General features: G+C 45.1%; 1 protein-coding gene across 1 annotated transcript in view; it reads right to left on the minus strand.

Annotated features, from left to right (window-relative positions):
• Positions 1-7,577: 7,577 nt before the first annotated feature.
• Positions 7,578-20,029, minus strand: part of gfer (growth factor, augmenter of liver regeneration (ERV1 homolog, S. cerevisiae)) — a 32,011-nt gene continuing 19,559 nt past the window's right edge. The window contains exon 4 of the mRNA XM_072480854.1: positions 7,578-11,878. Within this exon, the coding sequence (XP_072336955.1) occupies positions 11,863-11,878 (16 nt within the window). The 3' untranslated portion in view covers positions 7,578-11,862. The remainder of the gene's footprint in view (positions 11,879-20,029) is intronic.

A 20,029-nucleotide genomic window follows, 5' to 3' on the forward strand; every position in this document is an offset into this window, starting at 1 on the left:
TCTTTCTCAAAGAATTACTCTGTAAAGCAAGTATTCCTCTGTGCCATTGGTATTTAACGTGGATTGGGAGCTGAGATGGTTGTTTACTTATTGTTTAAGTGGGAATAAAGATAACAATTAAGGGTATTGTATTCACTGTATTGAGTAGCATTGTTTAAGGGGTAATTGTAAGCTATTTTCTGGTGTGTAGTTAAAATATTTTAATGCTGTGTTAGTAGTAACGTTTGTTTTAATATACCATCTCCCTATTTCTTTGTGAACTCACTCCTGGAGCGAGGTATCCTTTCCTCACAGTCTAACAAAATTAAAATATTGGAGTTTCTGTCCAGTATCCTAGCCACTGTTTGGTCTGGTCTGGGATCGTAATAAATTATTGGCATTTATATGGGCATATAGGGTATAATTTCAATGTTTCCACATGATATGGGGAGGATATTGACTAGTGAAATGAGCAGGCACATAGCAGGTAAAATTTAATACAGAGAAGTGTGGTGAACTATACTTTGACAGGAAGAAGGGCAAGTCAAGAAGAACTAAATGGCCTAATTTTAAAGGGTTCAGGAACAGAGGCCCAGGAGTATGAACATTAATATTTGACGGCATCACAAGTTTAGGTGGTTGCTTAGGAATAAATGGGATTATTGACTTCATTAATACAGGAATAGTGTCCCAAAAGCCAGGAAGGTATGCTGGAATGTTGCAAAACTCAGATTGGGGTATTGTGTTCAATTCCAGGCTCCACACGTTAGAAAGAATGTCAAGGTCTTAGAAAGAGTGCAGAGGAGATCTACTGGGATGGAATCAAGGGATGATAGTTATGCGATGAGGGGTGCGATTTCCTCACCGCGTTATGCCCGCCCTCAATTCTATTCCGCCGGGAGCATTGTAGGAGTGGCCCAAAATGGACTCATTAGGCTTATTTAAATACCCGGACGCCACTTTCACCCGGCGCCCTGGCGTCAACGGCCTGCCAGATCTCGACAGGGCACCGTTTAGAACTGGTTTCCAAAAACATGAACCATGTGATGGCACCTCAGGGGGTCTCGCAGGCCAATAGAGACCCCCGGGTGGTCGGGGACACAACAGGGTAGTATCCTGACACTTCCCCTGGAACCCAAGCACCTTGGCACTGACAGCCTGGCATCCTGTCCATGCCATCCAGGCACCCTGGTTGGCACTGCCAGTGATCGGGTCTGGAGAGGTCTTGCCCATTGGGGGATGGGGTGCAATGCGGGGTTCCAGAGACCTAAAGAAGGTTGGGAGGGGGTGTTAAAGGGTGGGTCCAGATAGCCAGTGGGAGTCTGATGGGGGGGATCGAGAGATCAGGGCAGCCTTCCAAAATGGTGCCCCGATCTGCAAGGAGTCGTTCTTGTAGTGCAGGACGGCTGCCTAAGTGTAGCCTTGACGGGGAGAAACTCCCCAAGATCATAAAAATGGCAAAGTGCCATTGAATAGCAAAGTTGTTCTCGACACTGCAGCCGTCGAGAAACACCCGCCAAACGCATCCGAAAACAATGTAGCAGACATTTTTAACTTGTAGTGAAAATTGTGGTTGACAAGAGGAGATCTGTTTTCAGTCCATCCTGATTGATCCATCTCAGACAATTAACGTCACGGTAACCAGTTGCTCTTTAATCGATTCCCGAGGTTTCAGCCGGGTTACTCTGCCTGGAGTTCGATTCACGATCTGAACACTCTTGTGTTTGAAGAAGAGTTTCCCCCAAAAATTACCCTTGTCACTTTCAAGCTGGCTCCTCTTGTTCCGGAATAAAAGCAAAATACTGCAGGTGGTGGAAATCTGAAATAAAAACGGAAAATGCTGGAAAAACCTCAGCCGGTCTGGCAGCATCTGTGGAGAGAGAAACAGAGTTAGCGGGGTTGGGGTGAAGCGTAGAAATTCCAGGGGTTGGAACGGCCGCAGAGGTGGAAATTCCCACACGAGTCCCAAAGCAGATTTTACGATTGTGGGATTTCCCAGATTGATTGTCCCCACCCCCTGCCAATGACATAACGGGAAAACTGATCATTATTTGAACAGATTTAAATGCTATTGCCAGATCTTTATGCCTGATAGTTCCCCCCACTGCCGTTGTGTTGTCCATTCGTGTTGACATGAGGGGGGACGTTCCATGTTGGGGGAAAGGGGGGCTTCTACTTTTATTCTTTTTCATCTTTAAAAAGGGCATCCCCATCTTTTGAAAACCTAAGTTTCTGGCAGGGTGCGCTCTTATGTAGAATCCCTACAGTGTGGAAGGAGACCATTCGGCCCATCGCATCTACACCGGCCCTTGCTCTGACAGAGCAACCCACCCAGGTTCACCCTCCCGCCCTAACCTTTGGACGCTAAAGGGCAATTCAGCATGGCCAATCCAACTAACCTGCACATCTTTGGACTGTGGGAGGAAACCGGAGCACCCGGTGGAAACCCACACAGGCACAAGGAGAACTCCACACAGACAGTGACCCAAGGCTAGAATCGAACCGGGTCCCTGGCACTGTGAGGCAGCAGTGCTAACCACTACGCCGCCATGCCGCCCTTCCGCCAGCGTATTGTCGTGAGACATGCTCCTTAACCTTTTTTTCCCTAAGTGCCTAAAAGTACATAGGAGGAAACATTTACCACAGAATGCAGTTGAGTTCAAAACATTGTGTTTCTGAGACTAAGTGTTGACCCCAACGCAGGATTTGTGGACTTTCATGACAGCAGAACTGGCGCCAACCCTGGATCGATTCAGCAACTGTGGAGGGGCTCGCACCGGCGCTACGTGGAACACAATCGATTCCAATGAAAAACGGTGCGGGATTCACCGAGTCCGTGATTAACACTCAGGACGCTGACAAGCTGTAGTCTCATATACACACTTAACTCCCTACACACACCATCCCAGCCAACAAGATGTGTTGTGCTGGAGCATGCCTATACAACTGATGGGTCAGCTGGGGCCAGTGGCCCTAAGTTCACAGTGGGCTGTTAGCGGTGTGGGCAGCTGCATGGCTGCCTTTCCAGCTGCGGCAATAATGTTCCGTGCAAGTCCAACCCGACCCCACTGGCCATCTCCTGGCCACCACCCTCCGTTACCCGACCCCGGTAGAGGGCCCCTGGCCAGCGGCACAACTGTCAGCAAAGCATGACAATGTCGGACACTTTCTGTGCCTTCTCTCTCTCTCTCTCTCTCTCTCTCTCAACAGCCTGACGCCGATTTCATGATTTTTAAAAGCACAAGTGAACCGTGCTGTTGGGAATTCAGCCCAGTGGAGGCGGAGAATCGCGGAGAATACCGGATCAGGCCCGCTAATGATATGCAAACGGTGTTTACTGTACATACATTCCGGTACGCATTGACGCCGCTGTCGAGGTGATGGAGAATAGCGATTTGGCATCAAATTGGCATGCGCCGCAATTTTGGCGGCAGGAACAATTCTCTGCCCCATCGGGTTTTGCGATTTCGGCGTCAGCCAACGAGAATCCCGTTCTGTTTGTTTTCAAGAAGGATTTAGATTTGGTTCTTGGAGCGAAAGGAATCAAAGGATATGGGGGAAAGCAGAAACAGGTTACTGAGTTGGGTGATCAGCCATGATCATAATGAATGGCGGTGCAGGCTTGAAGGGCCGAATGGCCTCCTCTCGCTCCTATTTTCTATGTTTCTAGGAAACTGTCTTTGGAGCCAGCAGGTTTCACCACTTTTTTTTCCCACCTGCTGTGCACCTCTGCAAAAAAAAAACCAAAAATTCCACCCAGTGTTTCAAGTCTGTATGACTTCTTCAGAGTTTTCCTTCTTCTCCCTGTACTATCCCGTTCGATGTTGGCTCCTATGTTTGAAAAAAACAAAGTTCTCCACTCTTTAATCAGAACTGGGATGTCTGACACTGGCAATTGGCCACTTGACTCTTCGTTGCACTTCTCCTGATGTTTGAATGCCCCCTTTTTTAATCCGAATGTTCAGAGCTGGATGCAGTATTCAGTATGCAGTCTGATGTGAGTGCTCCGAGACTTGATCATTGCCTCCTCTGAGTTCTAAAAGGAACAACTTGCTTTTTTAAAGCACTTTTCTGCGATCCCAAAATGTCAGAAAGCACTGCAGGAACAATGGAGCACGTCTGAAGTACGGTCGATGTTCTACTCTAAGGAAATAAGGAAATGCAGCAACCCTATTCTACTTTGAGTAGGCTGTGGTCTGCTGCTGAGAAACCACCCCCTCCATCCTCTGGCCACGTTTCAGTCTCACTGGAGGGGGGGGGGTCACACACCGACTGGAAAATTCCAGTGCCACATGTGGAGATTGGCCTTAATAACTACAGAATGATTTGGACAAGATATGCAACTTAGCCATCCACCAGCTGTGATTCAGCGGGTAGCAATCTCGCCTCTGAGTCACAAGGTTCTAGGTTGGAATCTCTCAATCAAAAATAGATTCCTGGTTATCATCACATTGCTATTTGTGAGCCCCCGTGATGCACAAATTGGCTGCCACATTCCCAACGGTAAAACAGTGACTACACTTCAAATGTGCATCATTGGCTGCAAAAGCACTTAGAGATGTCCAGTGGTCATGATAAGTGCTGCATAAGTGCAAGACTTTCTTTCTTTATCTAGTTTGATAACACCTCAAGTAGACTTGTGTCGAATTTTACTTTATAAGGCTCTGGTTTTTACCGTTTAAAAAAGCTGTTAAGTGTACATCAGGTCAAGTCGCACTGAGTTTCTGAAGACGTCATTGATATCAGTTGAAAACAATGAGGCTAGTTGGATTTGCAAACTAATTAACTGCATGTTGTATAGTTAAGACTTGGATATCGTGTACTCCTGAAGAGAACAGACAATTATATTTAATTTAATTATATTTATTGCATGTTTTGGCATGCAGTATTGTGAAAATTTGTCCCATTGTTAGTTACATAACGTTAGAAGCCTATTGTGATGATTTCACATCTGATTATAATACTATTGTAGGCACACATTGTTTCAATTAATAACAGCAGAAAAGGATATTTTATCTTTTGTCAGAATGTTTAACAGGGCCAAGTAATTTAGGTTTCTGAAAAGAACCATTTTCTTTTTCTGTCAAGGGAAGTGAGGAATAAAATGGCCTCATCTTGAGGAGGCATCGAAACCTCTAAGGAAGAATACTCATTCCTGCTCATACTTACACTTGTAGCCAATCCCCTGTCAAGAGAAAATAGTATAATTGTTTCCACCGACAGTATAGGTTGGTCTGTCAAGACCATAAACTCTAAAGGCAGGGTTGGGATTCAACTTTGCTTTGGTTGGAGATTATCTGCTTGATGTCAAGTGTCTGGGTGATTGCTTCATGATCACAATTCACCCATTTAGCTCTGTGTCACAGCCATGGCCTGTAACTTCCAACCATGGGCTGAGAGTTTGTGGCACCTAAGAGCCCATGTATCGTGCATAACCTTCAGATTCTGTAGCTCGATTTGTCACTCCCGGCTCTGTGGGAGCACTCCCAACTCTGTGGCAGTACGTCATGGGTTCAAGGCCCATTCCATGATCTCCACGCTTACTCTTGGCTGGCATTTCAATTTATTGTGAGTTAGTGTTGGGTTTGAACCTGAGACCCTGCTTGACTGCAAAGGAGGGGAAGGCATAGAATTACTCAACTCGTACAGGATACAGCAATTCCCACAAGTGAATTATAATTATGAGGCCTCACAGCAAGTCTGGTGATTGTCATTCAGTGATGACAATGATAATTATGTACCTTTCCCGGGTGAATATAAACTCTCTCACTTTTCCAGAGTCCTAGTCAACATTTATCCCTCAATCAACAACAGCAAATTGTCAATGTAGTGCCTTCTATGCAATAAACCACCCCAGACTGCCACACAGGGGCGTTATAAAACAAAATATCACAGAGTTATTGGAGAAGGTAACCAAAGCACTTGGTCAAAGAGGTAGGTTTTAAGGACATCTAATAATAATATGAGGAAAACGAAATAGCAAGGTTTAAGAAGAACATTCCAGAGCTTAGGGCTCAGGCAGCTGAAGGCACAGCCACCAGGAAGAATATATCAACTAGACACTTATCCCATTGCTATTATTGAGACATTGGTCTGCATATCTTGGCTGTACTTAAGTAAGTGCTTTGGGACATCCTGAAGACACAAAAGATGTTATATAATTGCAAAAACTTTCTTCCTTGCTACATCAATCGTAGAAAACAGCAATCAATGAGAATTAACAGGCGCGATTCTCCGGTTTCGTTGCGCTCTTGCTCAAGTGTAATGAGGCCGGTGAATAGCGGGAGGGGCCATAAACGAGATCCGCGCCCGGGCGCCAAACAATTTCCGATGCAACCGACCCACTCCCACAGGCGAAATCGGGATCTCGCCGTAGCATGGCAAGAAACCAATTATCACCACTTAGACCCCATTTCCATACAAGTAACGAGAGTGACCCCATATCCAATGGTCTCCCGTCATTCAGCGGCCTCCCCAGCAAGTGCTCACGTTGGCGCCAATTAGTACTCCTTTTGAAAGATATGAACCTGGCAGAAGGGCTTTGATGAGGAGGTGAGAAGCCATCTTTGCTCACAGGCAAAGAGCCTGGGGTGCTGGGTTTTCCACCCCAGTGCTTAGCTGAGGGTAGGCAAACCTCCGCAGGGATGGGCCTCCATAGGGGAGAGGGGGATGTGTTGGGGGGCAACCGCACATGACACCACCATGCCAGCAACCATGGATTGTGTGTAACCATTCTGGGGGTAACCCTTGCCCTGCCTGTCTGCCCCACCAATCACCAATACCCTCTCCAAAGCCTCCAAGTAGTGTGGTGACCAGAAATGGGCACAGTATTCCAAATGTGGCCTAACCAATGTTCTATATAACTGTAACATAATTTGCGAACTTTTCTACTCGATGCCCTGTCCAATGAAGGCAGGAGATACCATGTCCATATGCTTTCTTTACCATTTCCACCTGTCCTGCCACTTTTAAGGATCTGTGGCATGCACGCCCAGATCTCTGTATGTGTCTATCCTCCTGATGGTTCTGCCATTTATTTTATAGCTCCCACCTGAATTGGACCTCACAAAATGCTTCACCTCGCATTTGTCCGGGTTAAATTCCATCTGCCATTTCTCCGCCCAATTTTGCAGCCTATCTAAATCCTGCTTAATTCTCTGACAATCTTCATCACTATCTGCAACTTCTGCAATCTTAGCTGGTCTGATTAGCAAGTTTGCGGATGATACTATGTTTTCTTCCAAGTCATTTATATATATTACAAACAGCAGAGTTCCCAGTACTGATCCCTGTGGAACATCACTAGTTACAGACCTCCGTTTGACTGCTACACTCTGTCTTCTATGGCCAAGCCAGATCTGAATCCATCTAGCTAGTTCACCCCCGACCCTGTGTGATTTCATCTTTTGCACCAGCCTGAGGGACCTTGTCAAATGCTTTACTAAAGTCCAGGGAGACAACATGCACAGCCCTTCCCTCGTCAATCATTTTTGTCACCTCCTCAAAAAACTCAATTAAATTAGTGAGACATGACCTCCCTCGTACAAAACCATGCTGTATGTCGCTAATAAGACCATTCACTTCCAAATTGGATTGGATTTGTTTATTCTCACGTGCAGTGAGGTACAACGAAAAGTATTTTTCTGTGAGCAGCTCAAACAGATCATTTAGTATATGAGAAATAAAATAAAATAAAAAGAAAATACATATTAGGGCAACACAAGGTCCACAGTGTAAATACATAGACACTGGCAACGAGTGAAGCATACAGGAGTGTAGTATTAATCAGGTCAGTCCATAAGAGGGTCTTTTAGGAGCCTGGTAACAGCAGGGAAGAAGCTGTTTTTGAGTCTGTTCGTGCGAGTTCTCAGAGTTTTGTATCTCCTGCCTGATGGAAGGAGTTGGAAGAGTGAGTAAGCCGGGTGGGAGGGGGCTTTGATTTATACTGCCCGCTTTGCCCAGGCAGCGGGAGGTGTAGATAGGGTCAATGGAAGGGAGGCAGGTATGTGTGATGGATTGGGCTGTGTTCACGACTCTCTTGCGGTCTTGGGCCGAGCAGTTGCCATACCAGGCTGTGATGCAGCCCGATAGGATGCTTTCTCTGGTGCATCTATAAAAGTTGGTAAGAGTCATTGTGGACATGCCGGATTTCCTTAGTTTCCTGAAGAAGTATTGGCGCTGTTGAGCTTTCTTGGTGATAGCATCGACGTGGGTGGACTAGGATAGATTTTAGGTGATGTGCACCCCTAGGAATTTGAACCATCTCCACCTCGGCCCTGTTGATGCAGACAGGGGTGTGTACAGTACTTTGCTTCCTGAAGTCAATGACCATTGAGGGATAGATTGTTGTCATTGCACCACTCCACTAGGTTCTCTATATCCCTCCTGTGTTCTGACTCATCGTTATTTGGGATCTGACCCACTATGGTCGTGTCGTCAGCAAACTTGTAGATGGAACCAAATTTTGCCACGCAAATGTGCATAGATCCTATCTCTGAGAATCTTTTCCAACAATTTCACAATCACTGACGTCAAGCTCACTGGCCTATAATTACCCGGGTTATCCTTACTACCTTTATTAAATAACGGGGCAACATTGGCTATCCTCCAATCCTCTGGGACCTCACCTGTGGCCAATGAGGAAACAAAGATTTCGGTTAGAGGCCCAGCGATTTCATCTGTCTCCCTCAGTAATCTGCGATAGATGCCATCTGGCCCTGGGGTTTATCTACCTCAATGCTTTTTAACACACTTAGCATTTCCTCCCTCACAATAACAACTTGTTCTAAAGTGTTTACATATCCCTCTGAGACACCACCAATCAACATGTCCCTCTCCTTTGTGAATACCGATGCAAAATACTCATTAAGGATCTCACCTACTTCCTTTGGTTCTATGCATAATTTCACTCCTTTGTCCTTGAGTGAACCAACTCTTTCTCTAGCTACCCTCTTGTTCCTAATAAAATGTCTTGGGATTCTCTTTAATCCTGTCTGCTAAGGATATTTTCTGACTCTTTTTTGCCCTCCTAACTCCCTGCTTGAGCTCTTTTCTACTTTCCCTGTATTCTTCAAGTGCTTCATCTGTTTTTAGTTGCCTAGACCACATGTAATGAAATGAAATGAAATGTATGCATCCTTTTTCTTTTTGACTAGACTTGCAATTTCCCTGGTCATCTATGGTCCTTGAATCCTGCCTTTCCTTTTCATCGACATGCCTGTCCTGCACTCCCATCAACTGCTCCTTAAAAGACTCCAACATGCCAAATGTGGATTTACCCTGAAACAGCCTCTCCCAAACAACAGCCTCCAATTCCTGCTTAATCTGGTTGTAGTTAGCCTTCCCCCAATTTAGCCCCTTAACCCTAGGACAACACTCGTCCTTTTCCACGAGTATCTGAAAGCTTACGGAATTGTGGTCACTGTTCACCACACGTTCCCCCATTGCAACTTTGACGTCCTGGCCAGGCTCGTTACATAGTACTGGTCCAGTAGCACCCCCTCTCTAGTCAGACTATCCACATATTGTTCCAAAAAAACCTGGACACTCTTAACAAATTCCTCACCATCCGGACCCCTAGCCCTTAGGGCTTTCCTGTCAATATGAGGAAAATTAAAGTCTCCCACCACAGCAACCCTATTATTTCTACATCTATCCAGAATCTGCTTACATATCCGTTCTTCAACTTCCCATGGGCTGTTGGGAAGCCTGTAGTACACCCCCATCATAGTGACTGCCTCTTTCCTGTTTCTGAGTTCCACCCATAGTGCCTCGTTACTTGATTCTTCCAAGGTGTCCTCCCTCTGTACAGCTGTAATATGTTCTCTAGCCAGTATTGTAACTCCCCCACCTCTTTTACCTTCCACTCTGTCTCACCTAAAATACCTATATCCTGTAATATTTAGCTGCCAGTCCAGTCTCTTTTTTAACCAAGTCTCCGTTACCGCAACCACATCCAAGTTCCGAGCAATGAATCAAGGCTCTAAGTTCATCTGTCTTACCTTTTATACTCCGTGCATTGAAGCAGGTACACTCCAGATTTCCAGGCTCACTGAGTTCGACCTCTCCCAGCCTGCGCTTCCTCTTAGCCAGCCTGGCCCTGGTACCATGCTCATCTCCAGTCTCTGCACTTGCTGACTTACTGTCCAGATTCCCACGCCCAGGTTGGGAATGTACATTGAGGGCAGGCATTTAAACTGCAGAACTAGATTGAACCCAACAGGGCAACAGTTCAACAAGTGTAAATATCTACAGAAGTTTTTTTTTTAAACAGTTCTTTTTCTCTTTCTTTTAAACAGGCATTACTGTTGTTATTGGTTCTTTTAAAGTAATTTTGAATTTTATTTTTTATGATTAAAGGTGATTATTTATAAGCGAGCATAGATTTTGTTATTTGTTTTAAATCTGCAAAAGCAATTAAATCTGAACGGTATTATTATATAAGTTTACATGTGGCATGCATAAAAATGTTTTTATGTTTTTATTTAGATTATGGTCATTGGGCTTTTGCTGTAACTGTCCTTGTAACATCTGAAAATTTTTTGATTTGTGTTTATAGAATCACTGCAGTGCAGAAGAAAACCATCGACCCATCGAGTTTGCACTGACACTCCGAAAGAGCACCCTACCCAGGCCAACACCTCCGTTCTATCTCCATAACCCGACCTACCTTTATGCACTAAGCGGCAATTTTGTAATGCTAATCTACTTAACCTGCACATCTTTGGACACTGGCAGGAAAACAAAGCACCCGGAGTTAGCACTGCTGCCTCACAATTCCAGGGACCTGGCTTCAATTCCGACCATGTTCTCCCCATGTCTACGTGGGATTCCTCCGGGTACTCTGTTTTCCCCCACAGTCCAAAGATGTGCAGGTTAGGTGGATTGGCCATGATAAATTTCCCCTTAGTGTCCAGGCATGTACAGGTTAGGTTCTGGGGATAGGGTGGGAGAGTGAGCCTAGGTAGGGTATTCTTTCAGAGGATTGGTGCAGACGCATTTGTAGAAGCTAGCAAAGTTTAATGTGAAACATTTATTAACAAAAATAATTTTCTAAATACTAAACTTTGAAACCAGGTAACATTCAACTTAACTTTTTTTTTTAAATTCCAATTAAGGGGCAATTTCGTATGTGACCCAGGGCCGGGATCGAACCTGGGACCTCGGCGCGTGAAGCAGCAGTGCTAACCACTGTGCCACCGTGCTGCCCAATCAACTTAATTTTAACTTTATCAGCTGAACAGGGGCAGCACGGTGGCGTAGTGGGTTAACACTGCGGCCTCACGGCACAGAGGTCCCAGGTACGATCCTGGTTCTGGGTCACTTTCCGTGTGGAGTTTGCACATTCTCCCCGTGTTTGCATGGGTTTCGCCTCCACAACCCAAAAAGATGTGCATGCTAGGTGGGCTGGCCATGCCAAATTGCCCTTAATTGGAAAAAAATGAATTGGGTACTGTAAATTTTTTAAAAACCTTATCAGCTGAACAATGACATTTTGTGTAACAACAACCTCAACGTTTTCAAATTTCTTGCAATAAAATATATCTGCTCATTAAAACAGAATGGTCAATAAAATATATTTTTCTACATAAATACAACGGTTTTGTCTATTTGTGAAGGGAAACGGATGGGGAGAGAGGGGGAAGGGGAGAGAGAGAGCGAGTGAGATGAGGAAGCAGAGATAGTTTAGACATACCAATTTTTTAATTTTACAAGCTCAAAGTACGAAAGCAGCAGATGCTGAAGTGCAGTATCCTGTCACACATCTCTTCTGACATCGTTTCAGGATAACCTTCGCCTGTACACTTTTAGGGGTGGGTAATTGATTTGCTTCCTCGCCAGGTGGAGATGTAGCCTAGCTCTTCTGCAGATTTTGAACCTGCACTAGATTCTGCAGTACCTGTCAGACAGATAGTTCACATTAGTTCACAGGAGGCTTGCATACATCAACTAAGGCATTAAACTTTGTTAAAGCATTTGAAGTAATCATTAAGGATGAACATTAAATCAGGGAGACTCTTAAACAACACATTTTAAAATAGATTGAAAAATCCAAATGTACTTTAGCATTGAATCAGCTGGTAGGACAGGCATGCTAACATCAGTGTCCTTGAAGGAGTCAATACCACCAGTATCAAGGCCATGATCATCCAAAACCAACTCCACTGGGCCGCCAATATGCTTACAATGTCAGAGTTTCAATTGCCAAAGCAATTCTTCTTCACCCAGCTCAAGGAAGGATCCCAAACACGAGGAGGACAAAGGAAGCTCTTCAAGTACACCTTGAAGGTTTCCCTCAAGAAACGGAGCATCAACCTCAATGACTGGGAGACCCCTGCTCAGAACAGACCTACATGGAGGAACCTCCTGATTCAAAGGACGCAATTCTTCGAGAGAAACCAACGGCAAGAGGTGGCCGAGAAAAGGAGCCTGAGAAAGGAATACCCGCGACCTAGAGTCCAAGGACTGATTTCGCCTTTTGACAATTCCTGCCAAGTGAGTGATTGAAGATCAGACTCATCAGCCATGCAAGGTCCCACAGAGCCCATGACCAGTAACACAGAGTATCTTATGTGGACAAGTATGCTTGTTAGCAAGTGATCGTTGAAGATTACATTTACTTCAAACCCATTCTATCCATTGCAGTTCCTTTAATGGAATAACGTCCTTATGACAAATCAAAGTTTAAAAAAATACATGAATAGGATGGGAATAGAGGGACCCCGGAAGTGTAGAAGATTTTAGTTTAGACGAGCAGCATGGTCGGCGCAGGCTTGGAGGGCGAAGGGCCTGTTCCTGTGCTGTACGTTTCTTTGTTCTTTCACTTTGTGACGCCAAACTCACTTTACACAGTAAAGTACAGATTTAATGGAACTAACAGCCTCATGACAAACCAAGTTTTAACAAAATAAAAATATATGTTCCTTTCACTTTATTTGCATTTTAAACATATTTATAAATGGTAAACACCAATAAAATAAAGCATTAACCCACATAAAAAATGGCACACGATGTCTCCTGTCTCTGCTCAATGATCCTGGACCGAGAAAAGAAAGTGCAAATAAAGAAGTGTAATAACTCACCCAACACTTGGGCAAGCCGGTCAAGTTAACGGTGTCCCTGGCTTTTTCCTCTGTCTCTTCAGCACAGTGGATTAAGGAATGCAAGTGAAAAAAACTGCACCGGGAGGTGGCACGTGGCATGTTCCAGCATGTATCCTGGGATTATATTCATTGGAGTTTAGGAGGTTGAGGGGAGATCTAATAGAAACTTACAAGATAATGAATGGCTTAGATAGGGTGGACGTAGGGAAGTTGTTTCCATCAGCAGGGGAGACTAGGACCCAGGGGCACAGCTTTAGAATAAGGGAGTCACTTTAGAACAGAGATGAGGAGAAATGTCTTCAGCCAGAGAGTGGTGGGTCTGTGGAATTCATTGCCACAGTGGGCGGTGGAGGCCGGGACGTTGAGTGTCTTCAAGACAGAAGTTGATAAATTCTTGATTTCTCAAGGAATTAAGGGCTATGGAGAGAGCGCGGGTAAAGGGAGTTGAAATCAGCCATGATTGAATGGTGGAGTGGACTCGATGGGCCGAATGGCCTTACTTCCGCTCCTATTTCTTATGGTCTTATGGTATGCCCGTGTGTGTACACGTCCGGCTGGTCGTGCCACACATATGTGGCGGACAATCAACTTAAGTCCCAAAACAGACAGCGAGTTATGGGACATCTTGTTATTGTGGTGATGTGCATGACTGTAAATACATGTAAGCTAGACAGACACTAGAGGGAGCACCAGAAACAATACACACACACACTCAACCAATAGATAAGTTAGATAGGAGGAGACCAATGGACATTCACGATACTCAAGGAGGTGACACGACCACAGGGGGGCATTACACCAACCCATACATAAAGGACACCACACACATGATCAGCCCCTTTGGCCAGTGGAGACAGTCAGTGAGGAGAGGCACAGGGTTGATTCATTATCACACCCACCACGTGGAAGACAGCAGATGGTTAGTCAGTTAGGTAGCTATAATAGGATTAGCAGTAGTGTCGAACTCAAGTTATAAAAGTGTACATAGTGTAAATAAATGAGTTGAAGTTATTTACACGTCTCGACCTTCCTTGACAAATGCAACACAAGGAAGCCGCTTATATTACAAAGGAAACAGAACAAAACATGGTTCCAGTAGTGGACTGCTTAAATCCATTAGCCATAATTCAGCGGACAGTGACAACCAGCAATACCCAGGCAAGATGTACAAGCTCCCGGTTCCGCAGCCGCTCCAGTACCACGGCGATCTCCGTGAAAACTGGCAGCTATTCTGGCAAACATTTGAACTCTTCCTGGTGGCAGCCGAACTGAAAGACCTGGCCGATGATGAAAAAATAGAGTTTCTCCTCACCATCGCCGGTGCAAGAGCAGAAGAAATCTTAAAAAAATTCAAGTTCTCCAAGGGGCAAAACAGGTACGACTTCCAGGCAGTCCTGGACAAATTTGGCAAATACTGTGAGGAAAACACACTCCAATCGGCAAGGAAATGTAAGAGAAGCGCCAGTACTCACCTCGAGGCCGAAAACCCGGACCAGAGAGCGATTTGGGTCGAGGTCGGTGGCCATCTTGCTAAAGGGACTACACTAGCGCAGTTGCGCGAGAAGTGCGCAGAACCGGAAGGTTCGTTTGCACATGCGCGAGACGCCGTGCATGCGCAATCAAGAAAACGGCCATCGGTAAAGGAACAGTGATCTGCGCATGCGCAATCGCTTCCTACGTGCTACGTCACGCGCGTCATGATGTCAGAGGCCTCAGACCGCACCAATTTAAAGGGGAAACGTCACAAATCCAGTTTAAAGGGGAAACGTCCCAAATCAAAGAAAAAATCTTTTAAAGCTGTAAAACGACCTCCCTTCACCTGGAATGACAGCACAATGCCTCAAATTGAATGAGGAAATGAATTTAACCTCCGAAGAACCCTGCAACAAGCAGTTACCTACGCCCAAACCGATGATTCCGACCTTGAATACTTCGATACCGACCTTTACATTTTCTCTGGACCTCGCAAGCCCAATGACAGCTCCATGGTCCTAGACGACTATGACTCGGACGAACCTTTCGTGTTGCACATTGGCGACCCCTGCATTGAATCCGACGCAGATGCGGATTCATTTTTCGGATTTGAGGATCTTCAACCCAACAGATATGACGTCCCAACTCATCAGTGCAGGATGATGCTGCAGCCTGAAATTAAGAGACAGAAAGTGGTACAATCCCACAGAGAGCGGCCTGCTGCCACACAGAGCGTGGTCCACGCCCCGCTCAGGGTTCCCGACTCTACGAAGAAGACATGCAAGACTCCACACCGCAGTCCTTGCATGAACAAGACGTGACTCCAGTGTCACAAGACTCCACAGCAAGCTCGTGGACAAACTCCACAATTGCAGAAACGCATGACTCCGATGCGCAGTCCTGGCAGGAACAAGACCATGAGGGTCTAGCAACCTCCTCTGACCAACTAGCGGCAGACGATGCAAGTCTGCCATGCTCACGTAAACAGCAAGAAGGCTATAACAGTCTACCACGCTCCACTGCACAGCAGGACGACCATGACGGTCTATCATGCTACAATGAAGGGCACAGCGCTGATGACTGTTCAAGCCCAAATGAAGACAAGCCAAAGGAATCGCCTCTTCCAAGCCCGAAGAAAAAAAGATTGTGCGCTGACCTTCAGGATCATTCTAGCCGAAGACATAGTAATAATGCTGCACAGTCACAGAAGGATGCTGAGGATTTGCTAAAGAAATTGCTTGTATGTCTAACTTGCAAGGAGCAGACTAAAAATTGCCATTGCTTTAGTACGGATCGAAAAAATGGACAAGACATTGATCCTCATTTAATGGAAATAACACAACCTGAATCATATCTACAGCAGGGACAACTGTCTCCCTTCAACACAAAACCGCAAAGTCCCAACTACAGAGACCAGCAGTTAGTCAGTAATGACTCTTCAACCCCTGATGGGAATATTAATCGCATTGAACCTCTGCGCACTCCACTGATAAATGAGCAGAACATTGGAGCAAGAATCCTGAGGACACCGACATAGAGTAGCCAGATAAAGCACTTAAAACCCCCAGCAGTTTCAAGTGAACCAATTGTGCCTTCCAGTGATGATGAAGATGCAGATAAGGTCGACCCGATTATCCATTGTACCACATTAACTCCAGAGATTAAGCATTTATGTCTGGGGAGTAGAATGTGGGCAATTGAGAACAGTAAAAGAGAGACTGTCACTGTGCCAGTCCCAGCAAAATCAGAGCCAGAGACTATGAAGGCATGTACATTAGAAAAGGATGCATATGAAGTAAGTGAGAAGAAAATTGAAACGGACTGTTCTTTGGAAACTGGTACAATGACGAAAGAAACATTGGATCTAACATTTGCTGCCCTACATATGGGAGAAATTGAGGGAAATGAACAAGGTTCTGTAATGTCTGGGGGAAGATTTAAAATTCCAAAGAAGAAAAGTCCAAATGAAGGACAACGGCAAGACAATGACAGTCCACCCACATTGTTTGCACCACCAGATGAAAACTCTGACAATTTACCCAACCCTAGTGAACAGCAACCCACTTCCCATGCAAAAGGTGCAAAGTGACAGACCTCAGCTAGTGTGTACAGAGACACTCGCCGATCACGGTGAGACCACTGGTGACTCCGGTGACACCACACTACTTCCACCCTCAATTGCTCAAGCTTCTCCACTAGTCAATGCATTCCTGCATGTTCCGACTCCAGACGTGCAGCTTCAAGAAATCTCAGCTGACTCCAGTGAACCTGCTAAGACTCCGGACGGGGAGCATCAACAAAAAACAGACCAGACTCCAGATGGGGTGCAACCAAATGCCGACTCTGATTCACGTAAGCCAGACTTTACTCCAGACAGGCAGTGTCGCAACCTCAGTGATGGCACGCTCAGGGTGACAGCAGATGCCACAACGACAGGAGATGGATCACGTGACAATCACACTGGGACAGCAATAACAAGCAGCAGCTACAGTCCAAGACGAATACACCAATTTTCACCACAGCTATGCCCACACATTTGTTCCACACCAACAGTGCGGCTAATGACAGCTCATGCTGGACAAACCCAGTATTCAAACCTGCAGCAGCCAGCAGTCTATGCAGCATATTCTCAAACAGGCCAGCACTACGGATTGCCCACTAATGGAATCAAGACCGAAGGAGGACTACCTCCAGCGCAACCTGCACTACAGACTGGATGCCTTAGTCACTGCCCAGGATTTGCTGCACCACAGCCTGGCCAGACAGCATATTCCTATCAGATGCAAGGTTCTAGTTTCACACCATCACCAGACATTGATGCGAGCAGCAATTCTGTCTCCAAATCGACATGCTCCAACGCTTCTCAGCAGAATCACCCTTCCAGCACAGCATGTGGCCAGAACCAGTATGCACAGTCTCATCCGACTTCAACATCTGGCACATCCATGACCTCGAATGATACTGTTGATGGTACCTCTTCAATGTCAACGACCTATCAGCTACAAGATGCCATCAGACAGCACCACCACAAACACAAAAAGAAAAAAGACTCCAAATCGGACAGCGCAGTGATTCGACCACTGCTTGGTTCCTGTTGATGGCATTCATAACCAAGAGAGACATTTGACCATGATGATTAATGGTTTATGGACTCACATGAATGATTTGGACTTATTGTTTAATCACCGTTCCCATGACTTGTATATACCTTACCTTCTCTACCTGTTCTTTGTTCAGTTTTTCTTAAAGTGTACAGAAAATATGAACATATAAAAAAGGGAGGATGTGGTGATGTGCATCACTGTAAATACATGTAAGCTAGACAGACACTAGAGGGAGCACCAGAAACATCACACACACACACACTCAACCAATAGATAAGTTAGATAGGAGGAGACCAATGGACATTCACGATACACGAGGAGGTGACATGACCACAGGGGGGCATTACACCAACCCATACAAAAAGGACACCACACACATGATCAGCCCCTTTGGCCAGTGGAGACAGTCAGTGAGGAGAGGCACAGGGTTGATTCATTATCACACCCACCACGTGGAAGACAGCAGATGGTTAGTCAGTTAGGTAGCTATAATAGGATTAGCAGTAGTGTCGAACTCAAGTTATAAAAGTGTACATAGTGTAAATAAATGAGTTGAAGTTATTTACACGTCTCGACCTTCCTTTTACAAATGCAACACAAGGAAGCCGCTTATGTTACAAAGGAAACATAACAAAACAGTTATGGTTAGTCGAGAGGTAGAAAAAAAGGGAGGACCATCTCTCCCGTCCGTAACACTAATTCACTTTTCAAGGTTGCTAATCTGCTTCCACTATCTTTTTAGGCGGTGGATTCCAGATTGTAATAATTGCTGTACAAACATTTTTTTCACTTCTCCCTGTAATTCCAGCTAATAATCTCAAAACCAATTTCTTTTAAATAGATTCCCCCAACCCCTGAAACAGCTTCTCCTTATTAACGCCATCAAAATCCCTCAAATTTTGAACATCTCTATTAAATTTCCCCTTAGCCTTCTCTGATCTCAGGACATCAATCCCCTCATCACGAGTAATTTCTGCATAATTGAAGTCTCTCATCCCTGATAAATGACAATCAATCTCCTATGCAGGTCCTCGACAGAGATATCTCGGGATGACTCATCAGTACTCTTTCAGAAGTATTTGTAACGTGGCGCTGAAATTTCTTGCATGCCCTGAATTATAATCCACAATTGTCTGAGGGTTTAGTAAGGTTAAAGTGAATGCACTGCAATTTGATCGACTGCAAAAACAGGATTTATGAAAGAGTAATTTGCAATTTGGTCTATAGACACGGGGAACATTAGACAATGAGTGAGGTGTTAATAACCAGATATATTCAGTGCATAGAGGGGCTTACATTGGTTTAGACAGACAATAGGCTTGTCATCCAGATTTGTTTATGAATAATAGATTGAACAATGCATGCCCCCGCACTGTAGAAAAAACTGTTTTATCAGTAATATTGGCAGTCACTTTTAATTACTGGAAAACACGAATCAGTGGCATGTAACAGTTAAAATTCTATCACTTTTGAAAACATTGTGACTACCTTACCTACCCACTGGCTGCTTATCTTACTTTAACCCTCAAGCTACACAAGGCTACTGTTGATAACCCTGCTTTCTGCTGTTAAAACATATTCACTACACGTTAAAAAAACAGAATTACTGTCATCTAAGCTGTTTGAAGCAATTAATGAAAATTAATTGGCAAGATAAGATCCCTGACATCAAAGTTCCTAAAAGAGTTGACATTACTGATGATCGGGAGTAGACTGATGAGGCAGTAATTGACTGAGTTGGATGTGTTCTGCTTTTTCTGTATAGGACATACCTGGGTGAATTTCCACATTGCCGGGTAGCTGGCAGTATAAGCTGTACTGGAACACTTTGGTTAGGGGCTTGGCAATTTGTAGACTGCAAGTCTTCAGTACTATCTCCAGAATATTGTCAGGGCCCATAGCCTTTGCAGTATCCTCAGTGTGGATTGTCAGTGTGGCACTGTCAGTGTAAAGCTCTCTGATGTGTACTTGCGGCACATTTGTCCTGGATCTCAGGTGAACAGTGCTGGACGGCTTTCCGCCAGTTCCGGTAAGTAGACACCCTCTGTAGGTGGTCTGAAGGCAAATGACAGCGGCAAAGAGAAGAATATGTCAAAGTGTGTTCGTGCCAGAACAAAACCCTGTCTGACCCCACTGCGGTGGTTTTGATGTTGCCCTGTTGTGGCTGACCTCACCCATCATGTTGTCTTGGAAACAAGAGATCACGTTCAGCAGCAGCGTAAATAGATTGCCTCTGCTCATATGGTCGATTGCCTTGGTGCGATCGATGTCTGCAATATACAGTGTGTCTCTTTTGCTCTCAGTATTTCACTTGCAGCCGATCATGAGAAGATCAAGTCAATTGTGGATCTTCCAGTTCTGGGAGTCGAG

The sequence above is a fragment of the Scyliorhinus torazame genome, chromosome 17 (assembly GCF_047496885.1).
Source record: "Scyliorhinus torazame isolate Kashiwa2021f chromosome 17, sScyTor2.1, whole genome shotgun sequence".
NCBI classification, from domain to species: domain Eukaryota; kingdom Metazoa; phylum Chordata; class Chondrichthyes; order Carcharhiniformes; family Scyliorhinidae; genus Scyliorhinus; species Scyliorhinus torazame.